At 42.1% G+C, this 21,296-nt stretch overlaps 1 protein-coding gene across 1 annotated transcript in view; it reads right to left on the bottom strand.

Moving 5' to 3' along the window:
* The window catches only part of Unc79 (unc-79 homolog, NALCN channel complex subunit), a 200,749-nt gene extending 179,900 nt beyond the window's left edge, over positions 1-20,849 (bottom strand). Inside the window, exons 1-5 of the mRNA XM_051150825.1 lie at positions 20,317-20,849; positions 19,493-19,613; positions 12,993-13,297; positions 9,801-9,971; positions 920-1,012 (exon numbers count right to left, since the gene is read on the bottom strand). Coding sequence (XP_051006782.1) covers positions 920-1,012; positions 9,801-9,971; positions 12,993-13,297; positions 19,493-19,613; positions 20,317-20,452 — 826 coding nt within the window. The 5' untranslated portion in view covers positions 20,453-20,849. The remainder of the gene's footprint in view (positions 1-919; positions 1,013-9,800; positions 9,972-12,992; positions 13,298-19,492; positions 19,614-20,316) is intronic.
* Positions 20,850-21,296: the final 447 nt, after the last annotated feature.

Here is a 21,296-nt window from a genome sequence, read left to right as displayed (position 1 = left end):
CAATGAAAATAAAAATAGAGTTCATATCTTTCACATTGCTTCAACAGGGAGCTAGCTGCCTTGTAGGTCAGTTCCTCCAAATTAATTTGCAGTGACCCTGACAAACACAATCAAACACCCTAGGCAAACCCATCCAATACCACAGGTAATCTAAGACACAGAAGCAGAAATCAGTTATTATTCTCCAGCTATTCAGCTCTAAAACAATGTTTGAGACAATACTAAAGGACAACTCACCACCAAACAACTGTTTTCTCTCGTTACAATTAGAAGAATACTAAAATTTGTCTAGCCCTTGAAATAACACATCCCTTTCATCAATAGAGCCTAAGAAAAAGCTGAAAATTGGTTAAAAAAAAAAGATTTATGTTCAGAGATATTTTTGTGGCATTAGTAAAGAAAATTTACCCAAATCATTGCTTTAGTTATTACCAGTGATTAAAGTACAGTAAACATATACAATGCATATGTATGCATATGAGTCAATATATGCAGTATACATATGGGGTGTGTGTGTCTGTGTGTCTGTGTGTGTGTGTGTGTGTGTGAGAGAGAGAGAGAGAGAGAGAGAGAGAGAGAGAGAGAGAGAGAGAAAACTCCTGCCTCTCCTTCCCAAGTGCTAAGAATATAGGTACAAACCACCATACCAGCTTTAATGTATATTTTTAATTTAACCTTTTCTATACAGTGGTCAGTGTCCAGTCATCTAAAACTTCAACCTCTAACATTCTAAAATGGTTCCTAGCAAAGCAAATCAGCACAGCTAGCAGCAGACAAATGTATTTTAACTCAGAAGTCTGTTTTTAACACATCTAGTGTCTCTTCTGCCTACAGAAGTCCTCACATGAAAGAACCTTGCTTGCTGGATGCTGCCTCGTGAGAGTCTTAGAGCTGGTCAAGCTGCCAGCCTTTTACTTACCTGGGTTAGAGGTGTACTGCATTGCAATCATGAGCATGGAGGATGCAGAGAGGTTAACATGGGCCGGAACGCCTTCTCTCCTGGAGGAGCCCACTGTAACCAAAATGTTCTGATTAGACATGGATGAATTTCTAGATATGAGTACCTACTTGCTACCTTACACAGAACCATGGAAAAGCATCCTGAGAAAGCTGAGCCAGGAGGAGGGGTACTGACATTATCCTTCTTCTTAAGATGGTGTCTCTTGTACCCTAGGATAGCCTCAAACCTTCTGTGTAATCAGGAATTCCTGATCCTCCTGCTTCTGTCTCTCAGTGCTGGGGACACAGGCATATACAACTATACACAGTTCATGTAACACTGGTGGTCAAATCCAAGGCCTTGTACTTGTTAAGAAAATGCTACAAACTAAGCCCTATCTCCAGACCCAAAGCCAAAAGTAATTCACGGCGGGGGGAGGGGGGGACCAACCACAGATGCTCTTGCACGCAGATGCTACCACTGTCTGCCACCGTAAAATCATCTAGAGTATAGCCACATGGAGAAGGCTTAAAACCAGAATATAATGGCTTTGTCAGAGTTGTACGTAGGTGTGATCTCTATTTCCAAACATGAAGGCACATAAATGTTACGGTAACCTCATAAGAAAGTGGGAGATTAGAGAGGTAGGCACACAAGCTACAGATGACGTGTAACTTCTTATTTAATTATGCACACAAATCTTAAATCACATATTGTGAGGATTATCACACTGGTTTTTAAGTGATTTTTAGTGCTCAGATGTCACTACACAGCTGTATTCAAGCCCCCACATGGAGCCCCATCACTGTCTTCATTACCACGAGAAATCACTCTCAGTTCCCAAGGTCTACCCACTTCACCTTGATCTGAGTTGTTTGAACCTGCAAATAACTATGAATAATGTTTATCGTACGCCAACAAATGTCCAATTGCAATGCAAGCGGGTGTCTTCAAAACTCATCTAATTGCTGTATAACCATGATACCCACTTGTACACATCTTTAAGTGGCTTGTTCATGGTGACATCAAAATCTATACTAAAATTGTCTCTTTCTAATGAAATGAACCCGGTAGCTCCATAAGTAGGGCAAAACTAGCTTTGATGGAAATTATTTGGTATTACACGTTTTCACTAAAGGGAATTTTTATCCCAGCAATAACTAAGAGAGGACCCTCCCAAAAAGAAGATTTTTATTAACATTAAAATATAAGATAAAGTTCCCTTTCCACAGAGATAGCTGAAGAAGTAGAAGCCTCTCCCAGATATGCTTAGATATCACGCTGTCAAGCACAGAAAAACAGCACATGGAAGGTGAGGACTCACCAAGGCAACACGGTTTTCTAAGCACTAAAGACCACGGAGGCAGCCAGCCAGCAAAATGCAGATAACCTCAAGTGCATGTATGCAGCTGTGTGTGGCTGGTCCACAGGGCAGGTGGGATTCAGGTATTTGGATCTATCTGGCTCTACACTGGGAACCAATGCTAATAACTAGGCAAGGATCGATACAGAGGTAAGTGCACTGCCCTGAGGGCTGAGGATGGCGAGCCAAGTGGGATAAACTGAAGAAGTGCAAGCTTTGAATCAAATTCAGAAGAACAAGACACACGCTTTCCATCTTTCAGCCTTTTTCTCATTCAGCTTCCGTATGGACCACACCTGGAGATCCTAGCTGGGCCAGTGTGAGGAATGGGGAACTCTGAGTTAAATTAACAAGCTCAGCGGCTGCCTTTCATGCAAGCTAGCCTTGGATCTGCGTTTGGGAAGTACTACGGAGGGCTGAGAAGGGTGTGCACTTACGCAATGCTCCTGTGCCCTTTGTTGAAGAAGAAAAAGGAATCCCTACTCCAACACACTCAACAACAGAAGCCCCCCACCCACCCACCCCCCCCAATCCTCTTCACTTCCCCTTCCTTTCTCTTGCCACATATATAGTCTTTTGGTGACAAATGTTTTCACCTTTATTTAAATTCAACTCAAACTTTTTAATAATAAGCATTTTTCAACAATGAAAACTGTTGAGAGGTTAAGAGCCACTGTGCCCAGAGGCCTTTAAAGATGGGAGCAATGCCCAACTGTCTCAGATGATTTAAGTGAAGTCGGTTTGGATAACTGCCCAGATGGCTTAGCGACCTTTGGATGTCCCTGTTACCTCTGCAAATCTATGCTGTCCCTCAAGTATGGCCATCCATAAAGCCAGAAGAGTTCCCTTAGGACACAAGCCCCAGGAAATTGGCTCCAATGCTTACATAAACAGACCGTATCTTGCAATTTCAAAGCCTTCTACAAGACCGAATAAAATCACCATGGTTCTAATTTAATAAGCATGCACAAGCACACATCATTTACTAAATCTTGTTTAAAGGCATGATGTAAACAGATACGCAGCTCGATCCCACGAGAGCACAGAAAACAAAAGCACATACAATTAAAGGGAAGAGACCATTGTGCTCAGGAAATATAATTTAAAACTTCCAGGCCTTTCCCTATCCCCCCAATAGCACCAGGACAAAAATCTCCTTTCTCCACAGTACCAATCGCTGAACATGTGCTTGCATCTGACAATTCCTAAGGTGCTATAAGTGCAGTTTTTACATGATTCTTGCCTTTAAAAGTAAGCAGATAACAAAAGCCATTTTAAGTGAGAGATGAGCTAGCTGCAACCTAATTACTGGGACAATGACAATTCAAGACAAGTACATTCCTAGCTAATGCTCCAGTCACCCAGCTGATCAACACTACAATTGTAAAGACAAGCATTGCCAGAGCTGGGTTGTGCAGTGTGGAGTGTGGTGGCCGTTAGCTGTAGATGGCCATGTATATTAGTTAAGGTTAAATAAAACTTAAAAATTCCATTCTTCAGCCTTGGTAGACACATCATATGTGCTTAGTAACCATATGTGAGGGTGGCTATAGAAGGAGGCAGCACAGAGTTTTAGAAGACATTTCCATTGTCAGAGAAAGTTCTGTGGACAGTGTTGTTGCTAGGCAGAAAGGGACAAACATCTGTGAAGAAACAGGAACCCAGGCAAGGGAACAGAAAAGAAAATGACAGGATGTTCTGCACTAGATTAGAAGGGAGCATCTCAAAAGATGCGATCCTTCAGAGTGTCCAGGTGGATGGCCCAGGGAGTACAAGCACTGGCTACATGGGCCTGATGATCCGACCTCCACCTCAGAACCCACATGAAAAGCCGGGTACAGTGGCATGCACCCGAAGTCCCAGCAACTCCTACAGCGAGATGGAAGGCAGATGTTGGAGAACCCACCAGAAACCTTGGGCCAACTGACCTGGAGTACACAGCACAGCAGAAGAGACGACAAAGAAGATCCTGCCTCAACAAGGTGTAGAAAACTGACTGACGCCCAAATGTTGCCTCTGGACTCCAAATGAATCATGAATCTCTCCCCACCCCCCAAAGTCTCCTCCCATATCTGTCTCTTTGTCTCTCTCTATACACACACACACACACACACACACACACACACACGCACACACACACATTTCTTTAGAAGATGTAGTGCTTGAACTGAGACCTAGAGGGAACACATCATGAGGTCATTCAGAAAGGCTCCAAAACGAGGGAAGCTGTATAGAGTAAACACAGAAGCCTGATGGGTGCCTTTGTAAAATCTCAGAAAGGCTGATGTGGGGCATTCAGAGTGGTCACATGGAGAAGCAATTGCCAAGTGTGCCAAGGTTGGCCACAGCCAGATCACGGAGGGGCTAGTGAGCCAAATAAGGTCAGAGAACTTGGTTGTTAAGAGTGACAGGAGGCTAGGTGGTTTGGAGGAGAGAAATAACATGATCTAATCGACATGCTTGAAAGGCGGCTCTGGGTTTGAGGTAAAGAACGGGCACTAGGAAGCCTAAGCAAGGAGGTAGAGAGAGAAGGTCTGAAGCGATTAGACTGACCCACATGACCGCTGTAAGACAGTCTAAGATGGGATACACTCAAATAAGTCCCATTGGTTTTATAGTCTTCTACATGATAAAGATAAGAGAGTGACCTAGTGTGAAGAAACTCCTAATCCACATGACACAGTCACTTCCTACAGTGGCCAGATAGCATTATGTGGAAAGAGAAGAGGCAGCCTCTCCCCTCGCAGGTCTTGGGCTGTGCAAGCAGAGATGACCGTGCTCAATGAGGGAAGGCCTCTGACTTCAGAAGGCATCAGCTGATCTTAAAGAGAAGGCCGGGGTCCCATGACCCCAAAGTCTATGCAGCATTAAAATACTTGCCAATTGGCTTAGTGGAGAGCCGGAGATTCAAGACGCCCAACTCAAGTACCCTGAGGTCAAGACCTGTTGTGGTTTTATGTGGGCTGTCACACGAGCAACAAACAAAGCCATGGAAAGTCTGACATCTCCTGATGGCCCTTTGCCTCAGCGGCGTCTTTAAGCACAACATGGACGGCTCAGTGGAGTCGTGTCAGGATTCACTGCCACATGATTTCGTTACAACTATGACTTGCCTGTGTATTTGACCCATCACATATTTGTACCACGTCATAGAATATTCAAATTCCAGTCTCATATGGCTTTTATCTCATGGTCTTTACAACAAAGATGGGATGTAGATGGGGGAGTTATAATTAAGGGCAATTTTATATCTAAGAAAACAAAAGTTGAATAAGGGAGAGAGAGTTGTCAACAACCAAAGGGCTGTAATTCTGCCCCCACTGACTCCTGGCACCGAACATTTCTCACAGTTCAACAATAAAGCTCTCACAGCAGCACCTACCTTGTGAATACAATCATTAGCTAGCGAGTGGAATATGCATGGTAATGATTTTCAAATGTCATCAAAAGCTTGTCTTTTACTATCTGTTTTCTGTGTAAGATTAGTCTTCATGAGGCCACAAAACTATCCCACACATCCCATGTGGTAGCTGAAACCGAACAATAAATTATCCTTGGCCCAAAGCCTGGAAGCAGACGGTCAGTGGAGTCAACACAAAGGTTTGAATGAACCTTTCTTTTTCCTATGGGTCAGTGGATGTGAAAATCTAAGTCAGGGAAGAAACTGGAGCAGATAGCACAGCCCTGGGGGGAGGGGGGAAGGGGACGGAGTGGGCTGTACTCTTTCAGCTCTGTTTCTTTCTTCAAAATAAGACAGCCTGCACTAAGGGACACTGGTTTACAATTATATCAAAGTAGCATCTTCCAGCCATCCATACTTCAACTGGGTCCACAAATCATAAGTCCTTTATTGGAAAAAGAGACGTTTCCATGGTGATGTGCAAATGATTTTTTGTGGCAATTCTTAGTAACTCTCTTAATATACTTTCATAAATGAAGTATATTCTACACATATGGACTAAAGAGAGCTATATTTTACTTATTAAAGGAGTTAAAAAGAAAAACTTATGTCAAGGAGAATTCTTATAATAAATTGATGTGCTACAAGACCTCAAAAAGAGTTATTTGAAAATAAAAGCATAAGCAATTAGTGGATGGCAAAGATGGCGTAAACAGCATATATGCAATGCAGCCAGTGCTTGGTTTGAAGAACTGGATCCACTTCAAAGCTGAAAACTTCATCATCTAAGCAACACAGACAATGATATGATCACTAATTATATAATCATTAATTATGTAATCGTTGGTTATATAATCAATAATGACACTCACTTAAAAACTGGAAAAAAATTATGCACACTTTACATTGACTATAGGAATACCGTACCAAAGAGATACTTTTTAAACATCTTCCTGTCGGTTTTTTTTTTTGGTCTTGTGTTGTGTTTCCTTGTTTGCAACAGGGTCTCACTGACCTTGAACTGGTAGTGATCCTCCTGCTTCAGCGCCCCAAGTGTTGACATTACAAAACTGCACACCTTCACGTCCAACAAGCCCTCTGGCATAGACTGTCAAGCATTCAGAGACTGCAACACCTTTTATTCTAACATGTTTATACTGAAATAAAAAAATATTCTGGACCATGTTTAAAATGTCCCTGCCCTGTTTCAGTTTGAATCTCTAAATGCTGTAACAACTACCAAAAACAGTGTCCATAATAAAGTACTAAGACTCGCATCCTCACCCCGGTCCTTTTTCACAGACATCTGGAAGCCCATCCCTTCTGTTTTTAGGTCTACGTACAAAGCAGACAACTCAGTGACCTGACCACGGGTGTGGAGACTGCCACCGAAACTCAAAGACTTAAAGATGACAAAGATTGACTATTATCAAGCTACCAGGAGCGTGCTAAGAAGCCAAGCCCAAATTAACATGCTAAAACCCGAGTAACAAAGTAAACACAGCCAGACCTACGACTGGATTAGACAAAGGTATATGCCACTTACGTAAAATAACCTCGATGTTATTCAACCAAGCTCACCAAGCCAGAAACAGCCAAGGAGATTCAACTTGTTTCAAGCTATGCCACTAATAAACAATGAAATTCACAATTTCTTTAGATTTGCATCACTCATTTGTAGTACACAATTGCTTCAGACAATTGTGTAAAGCAAAGATTTTAACATGACAAGGTTTATGTCTGGCGATCTCCATTTCTAATCAGGGAGAAATCAGTCAACAGCCCTAGGGGAAGAAAAGGAGCCGCCAAGACCTGACCAATCTTCAGTACAACGTCAGCAGCTCACTGCATTAGTGTCTCTCTGCAGATTACCACCTTAATCCTAATAGCTGGGGATGCAGTGAACTGGATTATTATTAAGAAGATAAAGTCTCTGGGCTGGAGAGATGGCTCAGAGGTTAAGAGCACTAACCGCTCTTCCGGAGGTCCTGAGTTCAATTCCCAGCAACCACATAGTGGCTCACAACCATCTATAATGTGATCTGATGCCCTCTTCTGGTGTGCAGGTGTACATGCAGATAGAGCGCTCATCTATATAAAATAAATAGATAGATAGATAGATAGATAGATAGATAGATAGATAGATAGATAGATAGACTTTTTTTTAGAAAAGGAAGAAGATACGGTCTCACCTGCTAGTCTTGTTAAAAAGATGTCTGGTCATTTGCTTAATAGCCAACATTACTTATTTAAAAATAAGATCATGAAATTCTAAGACTATATCCACAAGCCAACACTGCTTCATGAAATCACACAGGTGAAACAAAGAATGGAATATTCTACAGCTCAGAATGGCATCACCGGTCTGCTCATTTTCCCCTTTTGCTAGATAATTAGGAAAGGAGTCAGACTCTGCTTTAAAAAAAAAAAAAAAAAAACATGAAAATTGCAGTTTTATACCTAAATTAAATTTGACTACAAGATAAGCCCATATATCCCAAAAGGTATGAGGGTTTGCCAGTTGTTACATGGAGCAACAACTTTAATAAGGGCACAAGTACATGACATTAATATGGCTAGCATTGCTACTAGGAGTTGGACATGCCCAATAGAGCAATTTTTATTTTAAAAAATATCAAGAGAAGGAAAGCGGGTATGGCAGTGCACACATGTAATCCCAGTATTGAGGAGGCTAAAGCAGGAGGATAACCCTGAGTGACATAGTACTGGACCAAACTGAGTACATAGAAGAAGCCTATCTTTAAAACCAAAGGAGAAGCTGGGCGTGGTGGCGCACGCCTATAATCCCAGCACTCAGGAGGCAGAGGCAGGCAGATCGCTGAGTTCGAGGACAGCCTGGTCTACAAAGCAAGTCCAGGACAGCCAAGGCTACACAGAGAGACCCTGTCTCAAAAACAAACAAACAAACAAAACAACAAACGTGAGAAATAAGTAAGACCTACTGTGTGCCAGGCCCCAAGATGGAACTTTACTAGTGTCCCAGACTAAATATGCTAATCCTGGACAACTCAAGATGCAGCTACAATTACTAGTCACGGAGCAGCTGTGGTTATTCACGAGGCAGCTACGATTACTATTTTAAAGATAAAAACCAAAGACTTAGTCACCTGCCTAATAAATTCACACAGCTAGTCAGTGGCAGAGCTGGGATCTTGCCGAGTTCTAAAACCATAGGTTTTTCAGATTATTCCCTGAAACATAGGTTAATCCACAATCCACCTCTAAAGGACCCAGAAGACAACGTGAGCACAGAAGCTACCAGGCAGCGTTTTCTTCTCTCAGCTCTCATGCTTGCAGAATGATGTCAGGCACAGTGGCATACACCAATAATCCCAGCACTCGGGATTCCAAGACAACAGATCAAGAATTCTAAGCCATTCTTGACTACATAGCCAATTGAGTTCCAGGCCAACCTGGATCGATTTGGCCCTATCTCTAAAAAGCCTAAACAAACAAACATAAATAGGACTGGTCCCAGACTTGTGACTGTATGACATGCCCAGGACTAAAAAGCTTCGGCTTTTCTCAAAGGGTGTCGTACATTTTGACTCATTTTGTCATCAAAATACCGAGAAGGAAAGCTGAGGCAGTCATCAGCACTGAATTAGATTTTAGCCACTTGAACTGAGCTGCACAACACTCGACAGCAATCTGGGCCAGGCTGGGGCCACACGGAGTCTACGGAGGCTCGCTCTCTGTCGCTTTTCCATTCCACCCACCTGCCTTTGCACACAGACAAGAAGAAGTTTCACAGGAGGCAGCACTCTGCCCACCATTTTCTAATGTGGAAAAAGACACCGTAATTTATAAGTGGGAAACACAGAATGCTTTGACACATTCTTCCTCATCTATTCCGCAAGGGCAAACCAAGTGAATAAAGTGATTCTGAGGCACAATTGTCCTTCACCTCATCGGCTTCCAACATAATGTAAACCCTGAAACCATGGAATTTAAATCAAAGTTCTCATATATTTCAAGTGATGCCATCAGCATCATGAAGTGCCTGCAACGGTAAACACGGTTTCCATTTGTATGATATGTAAAGATAATGTAGGGCTAGGTGAGATTGAACTTACATATAGCCATTGGTAGAAAAGATGTGCTAAGGTATTCGATAATATCCTTGTGAAGAAATGGAGGGAAGGTAGCTAGCGTTGAGATCATCGTGTAGGGCAAAGTGCTCAGAACATCATCATTGAGAAAGGGTAGCAAGCACGTGGTCGTATAAAATATTGACTGTCCAAGATCTACAAAACAAAATCAAGTAGTCAGCCACTGAAGATGGTGTCATTAACAAACTATGCTAGTCTTGTATTGTAAGTTTTAATGAGCTGGTTTAAATTATACAAAGGCTATTGTTCCCGTCCTACTAAGAGTTCTGAAATGCACTGCTAAGTAAAATGCAGGCAGTTAGTTGATGAGCATGTTAAGAAATAAATCTGTTCCCTGAGTTTCTCCCCAGTATATCAGTCACCTATAAGCCTCACTATTCAGGTGACCCTTGATCCTATTAATCAAAGCACCTTCCATGTGAAAAGTGGATTCTGACACCCTCCTTTTTTTTTTTTTTTTTTTTAAGCTTCATTGCATTTCACAAAGATAACTGGAACACAAGGATGTGCCCACTAGAATTTTCAGAAAAGCCCAGAGACCTATTAGAAATAAAACCTGGCCATTCCTGCTCCACTGACCAAGCCACACTGGTCCTATACCTGATGCCTCGGGCAGTCAGGTAGGTTGCAAGCTCTCGGTTCTGTGTGCTTCAGAGAAAGGAAGCCATGAGCTGGTATCATTAGCTCTCAGGAAAGTCAGCCCTCCTCAAAATACTCTCCCAAGGCTTTAAAATGCAGATAGTAACAATACCTACCTGGCTTTGTAGAAGGGTTAGATGAAATAAATACAAAGAGCTCAGCATAGCATAGCATGTACTCCAAAAAATTAGTTACTACTTATTGCCAGTAATATTACTATCATTGTTACCTGCACGAGAAGTAAAAATAGAGCACCTTCAAAGCAAGCCACAACTATTTAGCTTTTAGGAGGTATGAAGAGTAAATCCATTACATTCAGTGTACGTTGCGATACTTCCAAACCTCTCAAAATATAGGCCATCAGCCAAGGCTTGACATGAAGACAGATCACTTCTGTATTCATTAACATATCAAAGTCTTAGGCTTTGGTCTCCTTTGGCCCAGATTTGTCTTCCAGAAGCATGTGCATTCCTAAATTTATTTCTCATAGTCATGAGAATTAACATGCCGTATCAACCAGCAGCATGTCAACTGACAAGTGTGGTCAATGTGGAGCCTGGAGAGTCAGGGACCACAGGACGGATCATCAGCCCAACAAGCAGAAAATTCACAGGCATTTTAGTGTGAATGACATCGAGCTATGCACACAGGACACCTCAGCTATATTCGCTGCGCCTTTTTCAGCCTTAGGCTTAGTAGCACTGCAAAGGCCTGGAAGTTCACCTGGAGCATTTTCCACCCAAGGAAACAGACCTGGAGAGAGTAGCGACTGCCCAAATCACAATTCGGCCCTAGTTGAACTGCTCCTGGTCACTCCTACAGGCCACCCAGACCCAGAGTGAGAACAGAGCCTCAAACCCTGAGCCATCAGCCACTCCCTCCACTCAGCTCACAGAGGAAGCCTCCCGCATCAGCTGGCAGGACCAACGCTCAGCAGTTCTCACTGAAGAGCTGCGCGGTCCACGGTCCCTTACGACCCAGGTTTTATAGAGAGCCCTGGGAGAAAGGGCGCTCTCTGGTTTCTCTAGACCAGTCGCTAGAATGAACTGTGCATTTTTATCTAAGCTATATTATGCAGAATAAGAACACAATAGATAAACATCAAGATAAGGTCACAAGGCAGGCATAGGCATGAGAGCAAACGCATAAATCATTGTCAAGATTCACACATTACTTGGATTGCCATTTACCAAGTGAAATGCCACAGTCAAGAGATCTTAAAATAAAAGGGCATCTACTCTAACCCAGTGGACCTTCCATGGAACTTGAGTTTAGGACCAGGTACCACAGAGCACCCGCACCAGCGAGTCTCAGCAAATGTGTCAGTTGACACCTGTAAGTTCTCACAGTCTGACTTTCCAATTTGTCCCATTTGGGTTCTGAGCTGGGAGAGGATTGTAGTACAAGAGGCTAGGTAGGTTTAAGACAGCAAAAGGTTCAAGGTAAGCAGCGTTACAGATTTCTACACTTTCACTTTCACTATAATACAGCACTGAAAATACAAGAAAAGCAATCCAATATTAGCTATTTCATCATTTTATGAAAGTAAACTATTTTTAAAATTTTTTTAATTACAAACATTTTATACTAAACCAACCATTAAGCATTCTTTTAGGACAGACAATTAGCTATCTTAAAAAATAAAATAGCCCGTACCCACCCACCTGTTTCCATAGCTAGCTTTTCTGCACAATGAAACTTCAGTTACCGCACTTCCAGGGACCAAGTGGCAAATGCTTTAAAAGCAGCTCATGTTTCTAAAGCACTTTAAAAAATAAAAAATAAAAAAACCAAACCAAAAAACAGATCTCTACTTCCCATCCAGCTTTTAATTTTATTTTTACCCCAAACTCATATGGGACAGAGAAGCATACCACTGCATTCCTCTGTGGGGATTAGAGGAACAGAGTGAGGAACCAAAGTAATGGACAGACATGGCCGGGTGGCACCGAGAATCACGCACACTTGCCAGCTCCTACTCTAAATGCTGCCGCCAATGCGCTGTGTGCTATAACATCTTGCCCCAGCATTTTGCAGCTATGGCTGGTTGTCAGACAAATTTGGAGGAGTCCTTAGTTATTTCTTTTATCAGGAAAAATGAGTCCAGGAGAGAAACTTTGATTTGCACCTGAAAGTCCAAGAATCAGTCAAGGATCAGAGCCCGCTCTACAAGCTCAACCTTTTATAGATTCTGGGGCAAGGTCTTAAACTCCACTTCTCAGCCACGGCTTTAACAAGAGCCCTCACAAGGGAAGGGAACTGCTTGTTGTAGCCTCCTATGTCCAATCCATTGTCTTCTGTCCAAACCCTTAGATAACAACCCTGGGCATGGAGACAGTGCGAAACGATAGGACGGGACGTGCCATTATTAAGTTTCATTGTCAGAAAGGCTTCAAATACATAAAAACCCTTAGAGAGACTTATGACAGTAGCAACACCTCCAAACCCGCTGCTCGGCATCATAAATATTCATAAGCACACATGGACATCTCCAAAGACTTCAGTAAAAATGCTTACCATGTTGGCCATGCTGAAGTAAAGGAACTAGATCCAGGAGAGTCACCAAAGTCACGTAGAGGCCTTGGTAGTCCAAAGAGGGGTAGTCTGACAACTGAGCATCACGACTTTGCGGGCCGCGTTCTGAAGGAGCATCTCGCAGGACGCTGTAAAGGAGGGAGCGAGTAACAGTAGGGTTGATGGAACTGACCTGCGGTCTTAGAGATGGGGTGAGTGGGAATGGCACAGGAAAAAGACACATGGTCATGGGCACTGTCAAATTGGAGGCATCTTGGTTTTCCTTCTTCCCTGTGCGGGACAAAATGCTGTTGGGGGGACAAAGAAAAAAAAGAGACAACAAAGACACAAAGAACAGCACATTACATTGAAATGACACTCTAAAACAAATAATAAAACACCAGATACATCCCACATAAGATGCAGTTGCCACAGCAGCACAGTCTACAGATCCAGTGCCGGTCGCACAGCTATGTGCTCGAGATGCCAACAACACAGGTGGACTTTGTGGAAGTTGCATTGCATCTCATGTGTTATCTGGTTTATAAGGAGCAAAAATATAAAAATGCATGTTTCAGTGCCAAACCCATGTTTTACAGTTTGTCAGTTTGGTGAGGGAGAGGTTTCCTAGGAGGAGGGACACTGGCTTAGCTTCATCTGGGAGGGCGTCTTGTCCCTAATTACAAGGAACTTTCAAAGCAACATTGTCAGCAGTGCTATCTCACCATGTAAGTAGAAACTTGCAAAATATAGGTATGGCACTTGCAGAAACATGTTTTAGCAAAGAATAAACATGTGCGTTTATTAAGAAAGTCTTAAAAATCACATGTTTATTGCATCAAAATAATGTCTATATGCATATTATGATACTGTTTCATGACATTCTGTCAGTATCATTTGAGATAATGAAGTTTAAACAGGCATATGAACTTAGAAATAATACATATTTCTAAAGTGTTAGCTAAACTACATTGGAAAAGCTTTAAAATAATAGGTAGTAAAATGGCCCATAGCGTGTGTTGGTGAACTAATAGTGTGTGTGTGTGTGTGTGTGTGTGTGTGTGTGTGTGTGTGTGTGTGCGTGCGTGCGCGCGCTTTAATTTGGCATGTTGGGGAGGAAACATTTTACCTTATGAATACAAACCGTGGTTTATTAAATAGTTACCTTGAAAATTCTAAAATCTAAGCAAGCATTATCTACTATAAAGCTGTGCGTTGTACAACAAGATCTCATGTTGCTGCTGTTACTTACTTATTATTCAACAAAACTCACTAAAAACTAGAGAAAAGATAATTTAGAAAGTTAAGAAAAAAAGTTTAATGAGAATAAAAGTAGTCCTACAATAGTTTTACTTTTAGTCTCCGTTTAAACCTATAAACCTTTTAGTAAAAGTTATAAAGCAGAAAACTATGTTGGTTAAAGTTAAAGCAATTACTGCTTAGCCAAATGTTTCGGTTTTTAGAATTAGATCAGGCTATTTATCAGTAGGCAGCCACTATGCACTAAAACATCTACAGCACTGAAGCGCTTTCCTATAGTACAATTATTGTTAGCCAAAATAGAGAGCAGTTCCTAAATGCTGCATTTCATAAACTAGCCTCATTTATGTACTTCCTAGAGCTTCCAAGATCACTAGGTTCTCAGCTAAGGATGTGACGTCTACAGTATCACGGTGAAGTGAAGAACTGGTTAGTGTCGGCATGCTTGTTATGTCAAGTTGACGTTGATTTTTTTTTTATTTACTCTTAGTGCAGAAATATGTTACAATGTAAAACGGCTACATGCTTTTTTATTTTCTATGTGCCTAATTTACCTCGATTTCCTCTGTCTTCTGTTACCCAATGTCCAGGGAAAAACAATTGATAATAAAGATAATTTCAGAATAATTACGTAATACTTCTTAACAAGAAAGAACTTAGGAGTTGCTGTATTTGTTTTTTGTTAAAAGGGATTTAAATCACCTTTGTTAGTGTAGGGTATATTGGGCTTTGTACCTATGCACTGTACAATGGCACAGAAGCATTCCAACACCTCTCACTATCTGCCTACGTCTATTTTAAAGGCATTGTTTACATCAGACCTTATAGTATCCCACAAAACTAAATCACCCCTCAGAGTACCATTTTACATGTTGTATTACTGATAACTCCAGTCACCAACATTTTTTTTTTACTCCTAGCCCAGTGAAATCCTGTTAGAATCACAGAATGAATATATAGATATATTCCCCAAATTTCAGTATATGTTGGCTAATAGCCAGCATATTCTCAAGAAAACAACACTGTCCTTTAGCCAATAAAAATTTTTCTGAACATCACAAATGCATAATATTTAAAGTATCCATTAAAGTATCTGGTCAACCACCTCCTTGGTGGGGAAGTACAACACAGCGTTGACTACACATTGTTAGCGTTGACTGTGACAAGCACTAGTGAATCAATTCTGGATTGATTACTGCTGTGGTATTTTCCCCTCCTGTACATGTGGGAGTCCCAGGTGATAGCAACCACAGTGCCCTACAGCTGAGGAGGGTGGAATGTCAGCATTGAAACAGTAAAACTTTCTTTCACTACCTTTAGATTTAGCAAGTAGGTGAGGTTGAGAAAAAATGGCGAAAATGAGTTACCCATGAAACCAGTTTTAAATTACCATTCATGTCTCAATGTAAGGAAATGTATTCATTTGTCGGAAAACTTAGGAAGGGCTCATGAATCAATGTATAATGCATTGTGATTTTATGATGTTTTGTGAAGTTTATTCAGAGAAAAAAATTACTTATTTCCCCAACCAAACTGTTGTTAACTTGGGAACAACCAATGATTTCCACATCTGCAATTGTTTCCCAAAGGTCTATATATAGAGTCAACCAAAAAGAATATTAGGGATGCCCTGTCAGAAGAGTCGGACACTGCAGCCAACCTTTCACCTTTCCTTCACCTCTTGAGGCCCTTTTTGTGAGCACTGGCTCCAAGTGTCAAGAAGAAAGAAGACCCCTATGGGCTGGGCAAAGTGACCCCATCCCCTGAAGTCTTTCTTGCACAGGAACTTAAATCATCAAATCAGTTTTCTACACAATTAAGAATTTCATCTATGCACTAAGCAAATTGACTGTGCTGTGCTTTAAAACTATCTTGTGGGTTTCAGATTGTGTATGTGTGTGTGTGTGTGTGTGTGTGTGTGTGTGTGTGTGTGTGTGTGTGTCCCCTTAGAAATTCCTGTTCAATGAAGTCTGTTGGGCTGAGACTAGAATCTCTTTTTAAAACATATTCACATTTTCTAACAAGCTGGTAGCAAATGTGAGGAGTTACCCTCTAGCAGCTCCAAGAACACCAGAAGAGAGACACAGAGGAAGATTTCCAACAGCAAGTTCAAAACAGGAAGGAAAGTAGGGACCTAGAGACACCCAGCCAGGCCAAAGGCAAGATTAAGGCCTTAGGTCACCTTGATCACAGCACGCTTCTGTATGACGTGAACAAACACCTGTGCGCACTGAGCGGGTTCCGCCAGATGATTGTCATTGCCACCCCTAATGCTACGAGCCAAAGAAGCAAGAGCAACCTCTATGACAAAGTTCTGTTAAATTGTGGCCACTGCCAGACTGGGGGTCCTGCTAAGCTAAAATGAGCACAACTCACCGGGTATGTATGTATAATCCCACTCAGGACCTCCAGTCACTCCCTGATACAGGAAAGGCTCCCAAAAGTCCTGTGCTGGCTGAAATCTGACCAAAGTCCATTCAATAAGCATTGAGGGATCCCCTGTTATAGGCCAAAAGCCGCTCTGGGCACGAGGGCTTAGTGCGCTGGATAGGATGGAGGATTCATCCAACTACAACTGAGAGAACCTCCACAGGCTAATTATCTTAGGCGGATGCAGCAGCTGATCTTACAGTCAGCTGCGGTAACACACGATCTCTCTCCTCCTGGGGACTAAACTGATTGAGCTTCTAGGCCAACCTCAGCCTTCCCAAATCCATTCAAAGCTTCCCTGAAGTCGGGTGAGGTCGCATGAGTGAAGAGCCGCAGACACCTGGCGTTTTAACAACACAACCCTAACTCAAGCAAAGCTGCTTGAACTGCGTAAGACGGTGCCACAGAGTCCAGCCCCACGTCTTATTCCTCTTGCCTCCAAATCCCTAGTTTGGTGGTCTCAGACAGGAGCCACAGTATCCAGCTTCTTCTTCCTGTTTCTTTGCAAGAACGTGTGTTCTGGGAGCAGCAAGTAATTCTGAGTGCAAAGATTATACAAACACAAAGGGAACCGCCTTCTTTGCGGCAGAGACGTTTGCTGATAATAATCAAAGAGCCAAACGCATAGTTCATCTCACTTGGCTTAAACATTCTACTAGCTTTTTAAGAGGAAGGAATGTAAATACGACTGGAATGAATGCAGCTGCCAACAGCCAACTGGCTTCTAACTTGGTTCAATATATAGAACCAAAGTTGAAAGTTTTGTATTGCCCAAATGGCTGACCTGTAAATTTTCCTATTCAAGCCCCATCTGTGAGACATTACATTCCTCAGTGGCTTGTGCACGTGTGTGTGTGCACCGCTGGCAGCTGCCTCCTGAGTGCACGGTGGGACTGAAGCATCTGGGGACTTCTGGACCATCTTCACCACACCAGCTCAGCTCAGTTTAACAAAAATCCCGACTACATGGGGATCCCATTCGTCCCTTGATTCCACAGACAGCCAAAACTACTCTATGGACTTCAGAACAGATGCTGGTGTTCCCGATGGCCAAATCATGTGACAGTACCTAGAGAGCGGCAGCATGGCACAGGTGTCACGGGCTGTGATGTGGACTAGGACCACCAATGACCTAATGGCTCCAGTCTTACTAGTTACGTAGCACTGAGCGACATACTGAACCACTCCCGTGACTTAGTCTCATTATCCGTGAAACGTGTACAACAATGCCCTTCTCCAATTGCAAGACGTCCCACTTCAAGAGCGTGGAGCAGGACTTGATGTGAAGAAATGTAGGTATCATAACGTAATGCTGGTGATGATAGCTACTGCCACTGTCACCACTAGCAGCTGTTGATATTGATTCCCCTTTAAAATGGGCAATGCTCAGTTACACAAGTAGCCAACTTGAATAGATTGCCCTAACACCAGTGTCATCATGAAGAAGCCATCACTCCAACCTCACCCTAATGATCCAAACAGAACCCTCAGGAACAGCAGACATAACCTAGAGCAGTATTCTAAATCTCTTATTGGCACCAGTGCATAAGCCCTGAGTGGCAAGCTCTATTCCTGCCAGGAAAGCATCTCTCGTTTTGAGTTCTGATATAGCAAAGAATTTCCCTTTGAGGTCCCCAGGCTCAGAAGCAAAAGGAAAATGTAAAAGAATGGGATGAGATGCCTCGGTTCACATGCTCATCTGATTATAACCATGAACACCTGGACAACTATTCTGTACCCCTTTGAAAGGGGAAATGGCCTGCCCCAGGGTCCTAACCCGACTAGGAAAGCCTGACAGACATCAGGAACCTTATCAACAGAATCCCTTCACACTAAGGCAAGGATATTAAGGATTCTAAAGATGAGAAGATATCCAAAGAAGAAGCATGGCAGGCACTGAGGCAGAAGAACAGCAACCGGTGTGCAGAGGATGCTTCCCTCAATGTGTGATCAGCCCGTCTGCACATGGTGATAGACCACCGGGAACTCCAAGGCCACTACAGTCACTCCAAAATGTGTCCTCCTCATACCTGCCTCACAGAAGTCCTGCTGCTGTCTAAAAACCAGAAATGGCATCGAGTCCAGAGGCAGAGCCACAGGGTAGTTGGGGCAATGGGGAGGCCAAGCACTGGGTGAGAGGTCAGCAAAATATTTTGAATTCTTCAACCTTATTTGTCAAAGGCAGCTACACTGCTGGGAAAGGCTCATATTTATTTGTTTGCATTAGTGGCAAGTGTGAAGGGCAATGGCCCTAGGTCTCTGTAGTAAAAGCAGACAGAGTAAAAAAAAACCTCCTGTGCAGTTACTCGCTTGTACTCCGAAGCTTAATATCAGTTGTGATTTGTAGGCTGGAAGCAACTGCTCTCACAGCACCAATCAGAGAGCCAGGAAGCACTAGCAACCTAAATCGTCATGGATCGTTCTTTTGTTTTGTTTTGTTTTGTTTTGTTTTGTTTTGTTTTGTTTCCGACTCAAAGTGCTCCTCAATCTCAATTTTAAAGATTCTAATCACGCCTCCTAATCTTGTGCTATTTGTGTCAAACATATGACCCTTTTTTTCTTTTTGTCGTTAGTAGATCTCCCAAAAGAACACTCAGCGGAGGAAGCAGGCCACAGCCATGCTACCACATTTCCAGTTAAGCTGGGATCTGATCTGCTAGACACACCCAGAGGACTGGAGTCCAGACTCTTCTGGCAGAGCACTAAAGAACTAAGGCCTTTCAAGACTTTCAGTTCAGTGTGAAATTAGGTCCCAATAACTTCAGTGCTACGACCTAGTAATTCTCTCAAAGGCAAGGGTATTTAAGGCTTACCTTAACAAGGTCTGTGAAAAGTACTTCAGGGTGTTTGCAATATCGGTTCCTGATGGTACGGGATAAATGTTGTGAAGGACCCGGTTATGATATTCCTGCAAGTACCGGATCTTGGAAGCAACTAGATAAAAGCAAAAAGAAAAAAAAAGAAGAAGAAAAAGAAGAACCTTCTTGTAATATGTATCAAACACACAGTGGGTAATTATGAACAAGAATTCAATCCATTATTTTTTAGAACACATGTAAATTTCTACTGGCATTCCATGACAGAAACACTAATATGAAACATTTAATTTCTTATAACTGCAGTCAATGCTTAAAATTCTTTTTAGTTTATCTGGATTGATATCCCTACACAAACTGCCTATTCCTTTTTCAATTGCTTTTTTAAAAAAAGGATTACTCTAACCATTTTCTAATTATCTCAAGATTAGCTTCCTGTTAGCAAAACAATAATAAATATTTCTCTGTCACTAGAAATTTATAGTTAATATGAAGGTGAAAACTCAACACTCTAAAACTCCCTGAAAAACACTGGGTATCCATTGGCATCAATTAAAACCAGGTTTTCTTTAGCTCAGTAGCAAATATGAAAGTTTGTTTAATGAGTGCTTAACTGTATGAATAAGTTAACAGTATATTTACTTGGTGAGTATCAAGGAAGGACACAATGACTGTGTGGTGATAAAAACACAAATAATAAAGGTCACATTTTCCCCAGTGAATTGCATAAATTAGGAACCATCCTAATAGCTTTCTGAGATTGGCTCCTCAGTCTCAAGACAGGAGGAACTAAACATGTGTATTTACCCTCCTACACCTACCTGGAGTCACCAGCATTGTCCACATTCCTGACCTGACCTTTGACCTGGCTGTAGTGAATGGCCCAGCTCTAGTCATTCCTCTTTGCAAATCCCAAGGAGCCATGATGATCAACGTCTCTCTGGTCTCCTCTTCCATAGAGTTCTCAATACTGTCCGTTTGTCCTTTCAATCTTTAAGGCTACCCAGGGAGCCTTTAGGTGGTATGGCTCACTGTCAGCGGTTAGCAGAAGACATATCAAGTCCCGGAGAAGCAAGGCTTTGCTGTTCCCAACAGCCAATGGGAATAAGCTCCTGGATGCATCTAACTGAAACGCTGGCTTAAGCAACTTAAAGAAAGTCAAAATGCTTTTGACAGGTGTGGGACGGAGAGCCGCAGCACAACAAAGATCAGAGCAGGGAGAACTTTAGAGCCCTTTTCCCATAAACACTTGATTTTAAAGCTGGGAAGAGGAGGCACACAGGTTGGTAGTGACAGAACTCAACTAGCCATTAGCTCTCCTGACTCCCGACCCAGAGCTTTTTTCCACTATGACGCACTCAAGAATTGCAGGGCTGAGATTCAGCTGGCATGCACACAGTAAATGTTCGTTATGCAACATCAAGACAATTGTCAGCATCGTTGGGCTAATCACTGATTCTCAAGTCTTCATATTCCAGTTCTCTGACTTGCCTTTTCTCCTTTCTGCTACTCCACATTTTCCCAAAGAAATACATGTACATCGAAAAATAGATGGCCCTGAGTTTGTACAGCACATCATCTCTAAAGACAGCAATAACTTTAATATCTATAATTTCATTTAATGTATAATATTTGGTTGTAAACAATTTTTCTGAGATAAACTATAAATAGGCACTAGCAGAAAATATATATCAATTACACAACCAACAAAATCCATTTTCTTCTGAATGTCTTTGACCTGTCATTCATCATAATTTTTATAATGACATCATAAGGATCACTCATGTTAATGTGTAGTTCT

Source organism: Acomys russatus, chromosome 1, assembly GCF_903995435.1.
Source record: "Acomys russatus chromosome 1, mAcoRus1.1, whole genome shotgun sequence".
NCBI classification, from domain to species: domain Eukaryota; kingdom Metazoa; phylum Chordata; class Mammalia; order Rodentia; family Muridae; genus Acomys; species Acomys russatus.
This window is presented reverse-complemented; position numbering and strand designations above follow the sequence as displayed.